Genomic DNA, 12,541 nt, shown 5'->3' with positions numbered 1-12,541 from the left:
ATGAGAAGCTGACTTTGAATTATAACCGACACAGTGAGGCCACCCCGTTGCTCTGTCACTTCCATAGCCATCCCTTGCCGTTGGGTGCGTACGGTCGCGCATCGACACTCGAGATATATGGCTTGACGCTCTCCCAGAACTTTGTCACGAGCGTCTCACGCAGCCACCTCTCCCAGGCTTCGCGCGACGTATAACGCGCAAAGAGGCGCGCCCCTGTCTCGTTGTCCAGCGACACGAGGCCCAGAAACGAGAGCACCTCGCCATCCTCGCCCGCCGGACCTTGTCGCTCGTTGACAAGTGTGCAGAACAGCGTGAGTGCGCCGACGAGACTCTTCCTCGCCTCGGGGCCTGTGCACGTGATCTGTACATCGTGGATGATGCCGCACTCCGTCTTGTAGCCTGACCGATCGAGGAAGCTACCCTCGACGGCCTCATAGTGCGTCAGATCCAGTCCCGTGCTCATCGTGCGGCTCGCCACGGGGAGGAAGCCCTCCTGCATGGGCTTGGATTGGAGGTGAACATCGTACAGGGCGGCGCGGGTGGCATAGGCTTCAAAGGCGAGCATGGAGGGTGTCGCGCTGGGGTTGGCGGCGTACTCTAGGGGCAGGCCGAAGTAGTAGGTGAGCGTGTCGGGCTCGTTGGCCATGACGTGCTCGGCGAGCTTGTCGTACGCTGCTTGCCACTGGATGCCCTTTGTTAGTCTCGAGGCATGATGGGACCCGGAGAGGAGACGATGGGGACCTGCCTCGTCATAGTGGTCTGGCACCATATTACAGTTGCCAAAGATGTAGAAATGCTGGTGCGGCGCGCGCTGGATCGCCATCTTTGCTGATGAATGTCGAGGTACGGCGTGGGGGAGAGGCTCGAGGGCGTTGGTTGACACAGCTACAGGGACACACGGAAGCAGTCTGTGCGCAGGCGATCCAACACATTACATAGACCTTTGGTCATCTTGACTTGAAGAGTGGTCACTCCTCCTGCTGTCTCGAGCACCTTGAGTGCTTGCTTCTCCGGACATTGGATTTCCGGGACCCTTTGTGTTGGGCTCCCCATTTTCCAGCTCGACTTACTCAATTCCTGTGATCGTCGTTAGCGTCGTTAGTGTCCGCCCTGTGATGCTCTCCCCACTGCGGGGCGCCGATCCGGAAATCCAACAGGGTTTGCAAGTGTTGCTTCTGACGAAGGGGCCCCAAGGCGGCATCGGGTTCCTTGGGGAGCACGGGAGACATTTCCCGGCGGCGGTGTGGTTCACTGGTGGCTGCTCTAGACTTAGGGATCTGAGAGTGTTCCGTGCTGCTGAGGAGATTGTAATTGACGAACGAGAGACGGGTCAGTCGCGGGACGGAAGAGCTTGCCTATAGATGATGCTCTAGTCTGGCACAAAATTATCGGTGCGATTTTCTGGGGATGCTGGGTGTTGTGCAGCTCCGTCTCACTAGGCTTCTCACGCGTACGTGTGAGATTGGAAACAGAGAAAATCACGAAGGATGCTTCGGTAATAGATTATATAAAACGAACGCATCAAACATCGAGCAACGGGTATCAGCGTATTAATACAGCCACCTGCGAGCCGCCTTGTCCTCCAATATGGCACTCCAGTCCCGGCAACGACCATGATCGATGCCTCCAACGAGTCCAACCTGTGACTTCAAACCATGATAAGTTCAGATCAGTGGAACCTGTTCTTGTCGGCATTCTCGTCATTCTCCAGGAAGATCTCAATCTTGTTGTTCATCTTGTGCTCAATGTCCTGGCAGAAAACGCAAGCTAGACCACATATTAGCCTTCACATTCCACAAACACAAATAGAACCACTCACCAATGATGCCGACGACGCCAAAGCTCAACGAAGACAGACACGTCGTCCTCAAGCCCTGGACGTAGCTCTGCTTCCACGCCTCGGACGCCGCGGCCACAATCTCGTCACTGATACCGGACACCTGCTGAATGGCCGCCGACCCGAGCGGGAAGGCCGCCAGCAAATCGGCCGCCGACGACGCGGGTAGGCCCGCCGCGATGGCCGCCTCGGGTACCAGACGCGCCGCCGCGTTGCCCTGCACATTCGACAGGATGGTCTGGTAGATAGAGATGGCGACGGAGCCGCCCGCGAAGCGCGCGACGCCAGCCAGGCCACCCGAGATGCCCAGCTCAACCTGATCGGTACCGAACTGGATGTACGCAATGCTCAGGTACTGCGCCCAGCCAAAGCCGACCTCGGACAGGAAGATGAAGGCAATCACCATGCCGAAGCGGTCAGGCGTGGCGAGGGCGAGCAGCGCGCCAAAGACAACCATGATAGTCACGCTCGCCGTCAGCGTCCAGCGCCAGTGCCCGACCCAGGAGCCGAGGCAAGTGAGAAGCACGGCGCCAAAGGTCAGCCCTAGGTTCTGCGGGAGCGTGAGCACGGCCGCGTAGCGAAAGGACGTGTTCTCGTCGGTGAAGAAGACGGCGATCATGGTCGGGTACACGACGTTTAGGCAATAGTAGAACATGGTGACGACAAAGCCCACGATAAACGGCGCCGTGAGCTCGCGGCCGTGGTCGCGTGTGAAGATGCGCGTCGGCGTGAGCGGCTGCTTGAGCGGCGCAAACGTCTCCCACAGCGCAAAGGCTACGAGGCACCCAAATCCGGCACACAGCGTGCCGATGACCTTTGGATTCGAAGAGGGCAGGGTGGTTGTGTAGACGATGCCGACGAGGACGAGAGTCGTGGCGAGGATGAAGAGCACGGAGCCGACATAGTCGAGTTCGCGAAGGGCACGCTTGGTGGGGAGACCGCGAGGATGACGGGGCGGAAAGTAGAAAAAAAAGAGTCCCACGAAGGAGAAGACGACAGCGATGGCCGGGCCGTAGAAGAGCCAGCGCCACTGTTGAGGTTGTTAGCTTTGTCCGAGAGGAAGAAGCACAGGAGACAAACGTTATCACCGTGCTGGGCTGCGAAGCGGCCGGCCACAGGGCCAACGAGAACGGCAAAGTAAACGCCAATGTCCGCGAGCACAATGGCCGAATGGCGCCATTTGTTGGGTAGCAGCTCGGGGAGCGCAAAGGCGGCCAGTTGCGCGTTACCACCGCCAAATCCGATAAAGGCGTTGCCGACAATGACAGAGGTGTTGTTGCGCGCAGTGCCAGCGACAATGAAGCCGATGAACATGAGGACGTTGCCCATGAGGATGAACCAGCGTCGGCCAAAGAGATCAGAGTTGGCGCCACAGACCCTGTTCCTGCATCAGACTGGGCTGCCGTATCGTCGAGGGGACGCTGGGTTACTCACATAAACGCCATGGTGACGGTCATTGTGTACACTGGGATGTACCATGTCTGCTTGCTCGGGTCGCCCAGCTGGGTGGCCATTAGGGCCTGGACGCCGCTGTAAGTCGGTACGATCCAGAAGGAGATGCCATAGGACCAGGCCAAGATCTGTTTCTCCCGTCAGTCTGCTGCCAAGTCTGTCCTATCTGTGTCCAGAAGGAAGGGGATTCGTCCACTCACCCAGACCACAATCCACGTTTTGAAGGTCACATTGTACTCCTCGTCGCTTTGGGGAACGTACGATGACCCAGTGACAGCATTCTCAGCGTGCGCATCGTCCTGCATCGGCTTCTCCATGGATACGGCTGGCTCATGCTTCTCAGCATCGGCACTGGGCCTGTGGGTGCTCGTCGTGTCAGCAGTCATGGCGTCTTTCTCTTGCTTCGACAAAAAAAGGGCGAAAAAACTTGCGGAATACGCTGGGGACGTAACAGAAAGGGATGGCAAGGGTTCATTTATTGCATGTTGACCAAGCTCGTTGCCACTACCTCGGCGATTGCACCTGTCCACTAGCGCGCGAAGCTCTAGTGGACAAAGTCCACTAGCGCGCGAAGCTCTAGTGGACAGACGGTTGACCGAAGCAAAAGTGTCGAGCTATCCTGTTAGCCTCATGCTAAAATGATCTCGACTGTTGCCCAATGTGGCAGCAAGGTGGACATTGGCGTACCCCGGAAAAGGAGTTCCTGATGATAGCTGGGTAGCGTGTGGGGTCCCCACACGCGGGATACGGCAGTTGATGTCCTTGAAGTGGATCTCGGCGTGAAGAAGAAAGCCTCTTTGCAAGTGCGTTGCTTGAACTTTATTTCAAGGTGTTGATGGAAGTCTGGTATCCCCCCAAGGAGCTAGAGAGGAAGTCGTAGGTAGGTGTTCATGACTGTTGGAAAAGCATGTCCGCAGAGCCTGACTTGGGAGTGTGTCGAGCCAAACTGAAACTGGCGTGGTCAGCGTTGAGGTTGTGACCTAGACGATCATGCAGCCAGGGTGCAAACGAGACCCAACCGCTTGGTGTGTTGGAGCATGTCCACTACCAGTTTAAGTCCAATAGCGCAAGCTTCGGCTGTCAATAAGCGGGCAGCTGCTGTCTCAAGGCTTCCTCGAGCTGGCCACATGAAAGATGATGTATGCAACCATTTCTGGAAATAGCTTGCGGGTATGTGCTTGCAAGATTCAGATGCCAAGTGAGCTCCTCTCAATACCACCCCATCTTGACGGCTTTCCCGAAGAGCGTGGGCATGAAGAGCCGCAAGAGGCCATATGTGCTATGACTGTTCTTGTCGCCTGACAGGGTCCCGCAGCCCGGATGAGGAGAAGGGTATCCGCGGGGCTCTTGTACAGAAACACATAGTGTGTGAGCATCGGTGATTCTCAGTTGAAAGACGCACCGGCATCAGTTGCAGACGCATGCCACCAGCGGAGACCAAGTACACAAAGTGACGCGATCATCCTCAGAAGCCAGTGCATTCCGTCAGCAGTGTGCTCATTCCACCATGTCGTCAAGCAGAGTAGCAATCGTGACGGGCGCCTCAGTATGTGTTCTGTCCCATTGACACGTCGTCTGCAGTGCTAACAGCATGCGACTAGTCAGGCATGGGCGAGGCCCTCGCCGAGGCTCTCGCGTCCAGAGACTGGCTCGTTGCCATGTTTGACATTCAACCCAACGACACGCTTGCCGCTCGCCTCGGCGACAGGGCGAGCTACCATCACTGCGATGTGTCCGACTACGACAGCCAGGCCAGGGCGTTCACCGAGGTGTGGGACAAGTATGGGCGCATCGATGCGCTCTGCGCGAATGCAGGGATTGTCGATAAGAGGTTGGTAATTGCCTATTTGAGAATGAGAGAGAACGACTGACAGGACCAAGTTCGCTTTACATCCTCAACCACAGAAACTCGGATGAGTGAGTCCACTCAGTACGAGTAGAGGAGCAATGGCATTGACAGTGACCTCGAGGATCCCGCCGAAGCCGAACCTGCTAACGACGGACATTGACTGGAAGGGCGTCGTGTACGGCACCCAGCTCGCCGTGCACTTTATGCGCAAGAACAAGGTGCCAGGCGGAAACATCGTGGCGACGGGGAGCGTGGCGGCTGTGGTGCCGCACGAGACATACCCCGAGTACGATGGCGCCAAAGCAGCGGTACGAGACTGCCAAATTAAAATGAGCGAGGTGCTGATGGCCTATAGGTGGTGAATTTTGTGCGAGCCTCGTCTCGGGTTTTGAGGATTGTGGGTAGACTCCCCGTTATCGGGGCGACTGGCGGCTAACGGGTGATACAGAAGGAGAACATCCGCATCAACTGCGTTCTGCCTGGGATCGTGGCCACAAAAATCATCCCCCCGGAAATGGTGGCAGCCGTGTCGCTGGAATGGTATGTTCTGTCCTGCCCTACCGTCTACACGTCAGGCGCTCACAGGGGCAACACAGCCTGACACCCGTGTCGACTATCGTGAGAGCTTACAACAAGTGCCTCGACGACGACAGCCTGGCCGGTGAGGTCTTGGAGTGCTCTGTGGAGGAGATACTTCCTCTGCCCGTTCCCGAGCTGCGGAACGGCAGGTTCTCCAAGCGGGCTGTCACGGTGTGGGATCCATTGTTCAAGATGTACCACGGTGAAGAGTCGGGGCTGCCCGATGCGATTCCTTGAGCGGGCTATGTGCTGTGCGTTGGCAGCTAGGGTGTGGTTAAAGTATCTTTGAAGCAACCTCATTTAAGGGTCTTGGGCGCGTATTGTTTCGGCGAGAGCGGCTGAGCCGGATAGCTGGGACAGAGCTGGGTGTTGAGCGTGAAACCTGGCCACGAGCCGAGTGGCCATGGCCTCGAGATAGGTCGACCATGCTGTACGGTAGGGCTGGACCTCATAGGATTCGCGCAGAAGACGCCCAGGATGGAAGCTTTTCTAGAGACGCGCTGCACCGTAGAAGGACGTGGTAGAATTTGCCGCTGGCAGTCATACGGCGACTCACGTAGCCATACCACCTCCCATTCTCGCTTGAATCCTGCTTTGAAAACGTGAGGCCATTGATCGCCCCCCCCATGTGGAAAGTATAAAAAGGGTCGCAAGGGGCCAGGGCGCCCAGCTCGCTCGTTTCAGGACATGATCGGAGGCTTTACGTTGACTGCGGCATGCCCAGCGACAGAATGATTAGTGATGACGGTGAGGCATGGCTCCTCTGTGTGGCTCGACAAGTATGATCAGACGTGAAGCAGAACAGCCGCGACCAAAGCGGAAAGAGTCGCAGACAGACGCGGAAACGGAGCACGGCACAGCTTGGCAGCACAGCCACACTGCCCGGTCTCGAATCCTCGAACTAATTAGAGGATCTGCCTTGTAGGGCTGATTACCGGATTAGGACGCTGCTGGGACAATTTGATGATGTCGAGATGGCGCTTGGCTTGGTTTCGGGACACTATGCTCGCGGCGATGTCCGGAAGAGAAGACCACGATACGGCCGCGTCAAGACTTGGGTGGTTACGAACTCTGCAATCCTGTTCGTCGACGTGTCCCCTGCACAACTGGCATAGGACATCCATCAGCCTGTTCTGCCATCGTGTAGTACTGTAGGACTTGGGGGCAGCGAGGCTTGACGAACCTTCTAATCTAGGCACAGACGCGCGGCAAAGTTGAGATTGAAACATGAACGGTCTTGAGGAACGTGGCCGGTGGCTGCCAAGGGGCCAATGTTCTCATTCTGGGCAGAAGGGTTGCGAGATCGCGGCTCGTCCTGGAGTCTTGTTGGTCCTTGGATGCAGCTGCCAGCGACGGCGGCCATGGACGAATGGTGCGAACGAGCAATGTCCCGCCTGCAGGCAGCAAGCTGTCAGTCATCAAGCGGCCAGTCATTGGCGATGATGGATCGCCAGAAGCGTATGACTGTTCGGAGAGTCTAGAGCCGCTGGTTCTGCTCTAGCGTCCTGCGCGTGTTGCTGCAGGTCATTTGGCAATGGAGACAGAGCCCAGAGAACGCAGTGGAGGCCATTGAGCGCTCGCAGCCAGTCGAGTCATCCGAGTGGCGTGTGCTGCTTGGGACAATGAGACGCATGTCAATTCAGGGAGGTGTTCGATTGCATCGTACCGCACCGATTGACAAGGACCGCCAAGTTGACATGTTCACTGTGAACGCGACTGAGGTCAAGCCTTGGAGGCGGGGGACCTTGGGAAGGAGATTGAATTGAAGCCATAGCTGCCTGAGGCCATCCATCCAGTCGTGATGAGCAGCCACAGCAGGCAGGCAGAGACGGACACCAGCCACAGCCCACGAAGCCGCACACAACCTCCAGTCCAGTCTTTGACGTCGGCCCCGAACATGACTGCCACAAACAAACAAAACCTATCAACTTAGACGGCCAGACATGACGCTGCAAGGCTGCACTCGCACTCTGGGCCTCGCATCCAGTATCAGTCCGCCAGGGTCCAGAGAGGGGCTTCAGAGTCCCGTTCCCGTAGGGCAGAGGCGGAGTCGTGTGACCCCTGGACCCCGGGCAGCCTCAAGCCTCCAGGCAGCACAGCCGCCCGTTTCCCGTTCCTCGCTCGCTCGAGCGAACGACGCCCATTGGCGTATCCGCTGCTGCATGTCCTGAACAGTCCTTTGCCAGATTGGGGACGGCCTGCCACTGGCAGTCCTACTCATACGCCCTTGAGTGAGTCAACGGCCAGTTCTCTGTCTGTGCCAGATGGATCCCATGATGCGCCGCGCAGGACGCTGCAGATAGGAGGGTGGCCCGAGTGCAGGCGACCCCCTCTGGTGTCTCAGAACGCGCTTGTCTGCAAGATGGACGTGTCGAAAAGACAGCCTTGAGTACGCCAGACACTGACGACACTGATAATGGCCGCCACGAACCTTGGGCGTGATGTGCGCAGAACTGTTCGGTCTATCCAGAAGTCGGTTACGGACACATTCCCCATGCAAACGACGCATCTAGACGCACAGATCCACGGTTCGTGCCGTCAGGCCCGCTCTCAGCATATCCTGCAATGACGTTGGTGCCCCTATCGCGGATTCAATCGCGCTCCAGGGGAGGAAAGGCGCTCTCGTCGTGGCTCAGCAGGCAGCTCAGCCCACGGGGATCCATCGAGCAACCCCACCATGCAGCCACACATGCATGGGCTGCAGCCGGGGGAGTCATCAGCACTAATAAACTAGTAGGGAACTGTCGGCGACTGGTGACTGGCGACTGGCTAGCACCAGGCTGCAGCGAGCAGGGAAGCTTGACGACGGTCGTGTTCGCCCATATACGTCCGTACTCCCAATGCTATGTAGGCAGCACGCCCTCCTGACGCCCTTGATGGACTCGACTTACACGCAGCTCCCTGCCTCCCCCACACACTGTTGTCCGGTTCCAGCAGGGGCGTGTCTCTTGCAACTGCAAGCTGGTTCTGTCCTTAACAAACGCCCCTACCCTTGCCGGCAGTCCTATCACAAAGAATACTTAACCTCGAGTTCGTCCTCGTATTTCGAACTTAAACCTTCATTCTTACAAAACAAACAACACACCATACCGTACCAGACCATACTCTATATCGTTCACCACACTGGACATACGTGCCACCAAGGCCTTCACGTTGGCGCCTCTTCAGATCACCATCCAAAGTGAGACTATCAACCGCCATCATCGTCGACGGAACTCAGTCTCTCACTACCGTCCTGATCCAGACACCTACCACCACCAGCAGCAGCAGCAGCAGCAGACGCCGACACCACCAAGGACTGCTCGTCCTGTTGTGATCCATCAGCGAGAACCACCCATACGTGCTGCAACAGGACCAGCTGCACAAGAACCAAGACCCCGACGCCGCCACACACTCACAGACACAACCGCCGCCATGTGCGAGTCCAACCAGCACACCTGGGTCTACCCCGACGGGCGACGCAAGAAGCAGCCCCTCGAGACCGTCTACCTGTGCCCCAACGCGCGCCACGGCCGTCCCTGCACAGAGAACACCATCTACCGCCACCCAGCGCGCCCAGCACCATCCTACAGCACCTCGGCGCCGTCCCCCTCCTCCATGTCGCCGTCCTCCTCACCCGCGGCCTTCCTTTTGCCCACCCAGTTCCCACCCACACCCAACTACACACCGCGCTCGGGGACGCCCAACTACTACTCGGGCAACGACTCGGACCGCTCCCACCACAGCACCGGCTCTGGCTCAGCGCCACGAAGGACACGCTCCCACCGCACACCGCGCGTCTACATCAACGGACAGGAGGTCTACAGGTCACCATCCCCCTCGCGCTCAAGGGACCGTTACGTTCTTGCTAGCAGCAGCAGCAGCCACACACCACCCCAGCCAACCTCCAGGATACCTCACAGCGCACCCAACTCACCATCCTCACCATACGTCTTTGAAACCAGCAACCACCGCCGGACATCCTCATTCACCCATCAAAACACGCAGCGCCCCGTGGTCGTCCACGAGCGGCCGCACGTGGAGTTTGACATTCGCGAGCCGCGACGCATGCACACGCGCGATCCCTCCTCATCCTCGGAGGATCACTCATCTTCTTCCTCGCGACAGGCGCGTAGCAGAAGACAGCAGAGCCGGCAGGAGAGAACGGCGGACCGCATCGCACAGGCCAATGCGCAGATTGCGAACCGGCCCGTGGTGCCGAGGGCATCTGGGCACCGCGCGCCAGAGCCGCTCGCGGACGCGATGAGGCGGATGGACCTCAACGACGAGGCAAGGGAGAGGAAGAGGCAGGCGAGGAGAGAGGAGAAGGAAGCGGCGCAGCAGCAGACGGAGAGGTTGCGGGAGAGGCTGTCGCGGCGGGCGACGGTGCAGTACGGGGAGGAGGGACGGTACAGATGAGGAGGGATTGTGTTTTTTGTTTTGTGAGGACAGGAAGCGTCTTTGATACCTGAGCGGGACGGGTTTTGTTTGCCGTGCATTTGATCTATAGACTCCGCAATACAGAAGGACTTGGTCAACCTCTTTTGGTTACTAAGTACCAAGGAAACCCATGTGACTGGCCTTGGGGGGCTCATGGAGATGCAGCGAAACCGGACAGACCTGGCCTTGTACTTGCGCAGTGCCTGTCAAGCCACATGACTAGATATGCGCCCTCTCTCCGCATGTTTTTTTTTATAGCAAGCAAGGTGCCTCGCCAAGGGACGCAGACCAGCCGCCACCCGACTTCTTCTGCCTGCAGCCGTATAAGTCTGGGCAGCGGCATCGGGTTGATGGCTGGCAAACGCGCACATTCATGCGAGATGGCGACTGCCAGATACACGCATCGCACTTTGCGCAAACAGGTGTCCATACATTACTCTCTACTGCGTCAACACCCAGACACCAGCCACACGATCCTGTCTGTCCTGGTCACGCTGGCCAACACATGCACAGATGAGACATACGCGAGGCTACACTGCAAGGCTACGAAAAGTGACCTCGTCAAGTAAAGGTAGAAGGTGAAATTTCGTGGTATCATCATTACATATATGTTTATTTCCTCCCGCTCACTCGCTCATGACTGCCTCAGCACCTTATCCAAGGCGCCGACCAGCGTGGGAATGTGCGCCTCCTCAAAGATGAGCATGGGCCTCAACCGCACCGTGCAGACACCACACGTCCCGATATTCACGCCCAGGCTCTTCATCCCCTTGACGAGCGCGGGCGCGTCGACCGTGTCAAAGGCAATGTACGTCCCCTGCCCCTTGCCGCGCAGGTTGCGGATGTGGTCCGGGTACGTGCGCGCCAGGGCCTCGAGTTCCCCGTACAGAACGTCGCCGACGCGCGCCGTCTGCTGCACGAGGTCCCGCGACACAATCTCCTCAATGACGGCCTTGCTCATGAGCACGCGCGCTGGGTCGCCGATCCAGGTGTTGAACTGGCGGTACGCCTTGTCGGGGACGAGCATGGCGTCGCCAAAAAAGTAGCCGGCCGTCTGGGCCTTTTTGGAAAAGGTGACCATGTCCGGGGGCGACGTGAGCTTCCAGTGCTCGTGGCCCCAGAAGGTGCCGGTAGCGCCGAAGCCGGTCTGGACCTCGTCGACGATGAAGACGACGTTGTGCTTGTGTGTAATGTCGCGCAGACCCTGGAAGAAGGCGGGCGAGGCGTGGTTGTCGCCGCCCTCGGACTGGATGGGCTCGACGATGAGGGCGGCCACGGGGCACGACCACTCGGTAATGAGGCGCTCGACCTCGACGAGGCAGGCGGCCTCCTCGGCCTGGTTAGCCTCGACGTGATCCTCGAGGGGGTACTTTAGGGCCGGGAAGGGGGCCTGGGGCCAGTCGAACGAGGGAATGTCGAGTTTGTGCACGGCCTTGCTGCGCGTGCACGAGAGGCTGCCAAAGCCGCGGCCGTGGAAGGAGTTTTTAAAGCTGAGGACGGCCAGGTCCGGGGAGCCGGGCTTGGCGTTGCGCAGGCACGAGTTGATCTCGTCGGCAGACCACTCGACGCCCTCACCACGCTCGCGGCGGCGGCGCAGCATGAACGCCGCCTTGAAGGCGAGCTCGTTGGCCTCGGAGCCGGACTGGGCGGTGAAGATCTTGTCGAGGCCCTGGGGCGCGACGCGCAGCAGGCCGTCGCGCAGGATGGCGGCCCAGGTGGCGCTGGGAAAGTTGCCGAGGGCAGGGCGGTTGACAAGGGCGGAGATCATGTCGGGGCTCTTGGCGGCCTCAATGAGGGTGGAGTTGTTGTAGCCGACGGGGATGGAGGCGATCTGGGAGTAGACGTCGAGGAAGCGATTGCCGTCCACGTCGACAATGTAGTTGCCCTCGCTGCGGTCGTAGTCGACGACAAAGTGGACGGCGCGCGAGTCGAAGACGGCGTCGAGCTGCTTGGCCGCCGCCCGTGACTTGGGGCCGGGCACCTCGGTGGTGACGGCGTGCTGGAGGAGGCCGGGCATGTTGCTCTGTGTCTGTGCTTGCTGTACTTGGTCCTGGAATGTGCCGGAGAGGAAGGCTAAGGTTGGATGTTAGTCAGAGGTGATGGAGAGGAAGAAGGGGGACCAGCCTTTCCAGGATGACGACGAAGACATGGCTTTTAATCGTGCGCGTGGGCGACGTGAACCCGGGCGAGGCGTGCCGGTTCCTGGCACGTCACTGATGAGAATTGCATCGTATGGAGAACTTCCATGCAGAAGCCGCATCCAAAATTGGAGCTGGGGAAGCTGGCGTCGATCGGGCTCGGGAGTGTCTGGGTGGCACCGGCACGACCGGCTGTGCGGGTGGCCCAGTTGGAGATGCTGCCGCCGCTGAAGAGACTGAACTACTAATTTTCCAATGCCATGCGGC

At 58.6% G+C, this 12,541-nt stretch overlaps 5 protein-coding genes across 5 annotated transcripts; 2 read left to right on the top strand and 3 right to left on the bottom strand.

The window, feature by feature from the left end:
- Positions 1-55: 55 nt before the first annotated feature.
- J7T54_006993 (uncharacterized protein) lies at positions 56-823 on the bottom strand (the record flags this gene model as incomplete). The annotated part of the gene is made up of 1 exon (XM_051509604.1): positions 56-823. One exon carries the CDS (start codon positions 821-823, stop codon positions 56-58), a length of 768 nt encoding a protein of 255 aa, XP_051366207.1.
- Positions 824-1,669: 846 nt separating this feature from the next.
- Positions 1,670-3,675, bottom strand: J7T54_006992 (putative transporter-like protein; the record flags this gene model as incomplete). The annotated part of the gene is made up of 5 exons (XM_051509593.1): positions 1,670-1,767; positions 1,820-2,867; positions 2,918-3,215; positions 3,272-3,417; positions 3,490-3,675. The coding sequence occupies 5 exons, from the start codon at positions 3,673-3,675 to the stop codon at positions 1,670-1,672; spliced, it is 1,776 nt and encodes a 591-aa protein (XP_051366206.1).
- Positions 3,676-4,796: 1,121 nt separating this feature from the next.
- On the top strand, positions 4,797-5,954 carry J7T54_006991 (uncharacterized protein; the record flags this gene model as incomplete). Its single annotated transcript, XM_051509582.1, has 6 exons — positions 4,797-4,835; positions 4,891-5,120; positions 5,171-5,206; positions 5,260-5,446; positions 5,587-5,678; positions 5,735-5,954. 6 exons carry the CDS (start codon positions 4,797-4,799, stop codon positions 5,952-5,954), a joined length of 804 nt encoding a protein of 267 aa, XP_051366205.1.
- A 3,177-nt stretch (positions 5,955-9,131) lies between these two features.
- On the top strand, positions 9,132-10,115 carry J7T54_006990 (uncharacterized protein; the record flags this gene model as incomplete). Its single annotated transcript, XM_051509570.1, has 1 exon — positions 9,132-10,115. One exon carries the CDS (start codon positions 9,132-9,134, stop codon positions 10,113-10,115), a length of 984 nt encoding a protein of 327 aa, XP_051366204.1.
- A 655-nt stretch (positions 10,116-10,770) lies between these two features.
- J7T54_006989 (uncharacterized protein) lies at positions 10,771-12,153 on the bottom strand (the record flags this gene model as incomplete). Its single annotated transcript, XM_051509559.1, has 1 exon — positions 10,771-12,153. The coding sequence occupies one exon, from the start codon at positions 12,151-12,153 to the stop codon at positions 10,771-10,773; it is 1,383 nt and encodes a 460-aa protein (XP_051366203.1).
- Positions 12,154-12,541: the final 388 nt, after the last annotated feature.

Source organism: Emericellopsis cladophorae, assembly GCF_022114955.1.
Source record: "Emericellopsis cladophorae strain MUM 19.33 chromosome Unknown NODE_2_length_1295279_cov_118_880017, whole genome shotgun sequence".
Taxonomy (NCBI): Eukaryota; Fungi; Ascomycota; class Sordariomycetes; order Hypocreales; family Bionectriaceae; genus Emericellopsis; species Emericellopsis cladophorae.
Note: the sequence above shows the minus strand (reverse complement) of the source record. Positions and strands in the feature narration are given on the sequence as shown.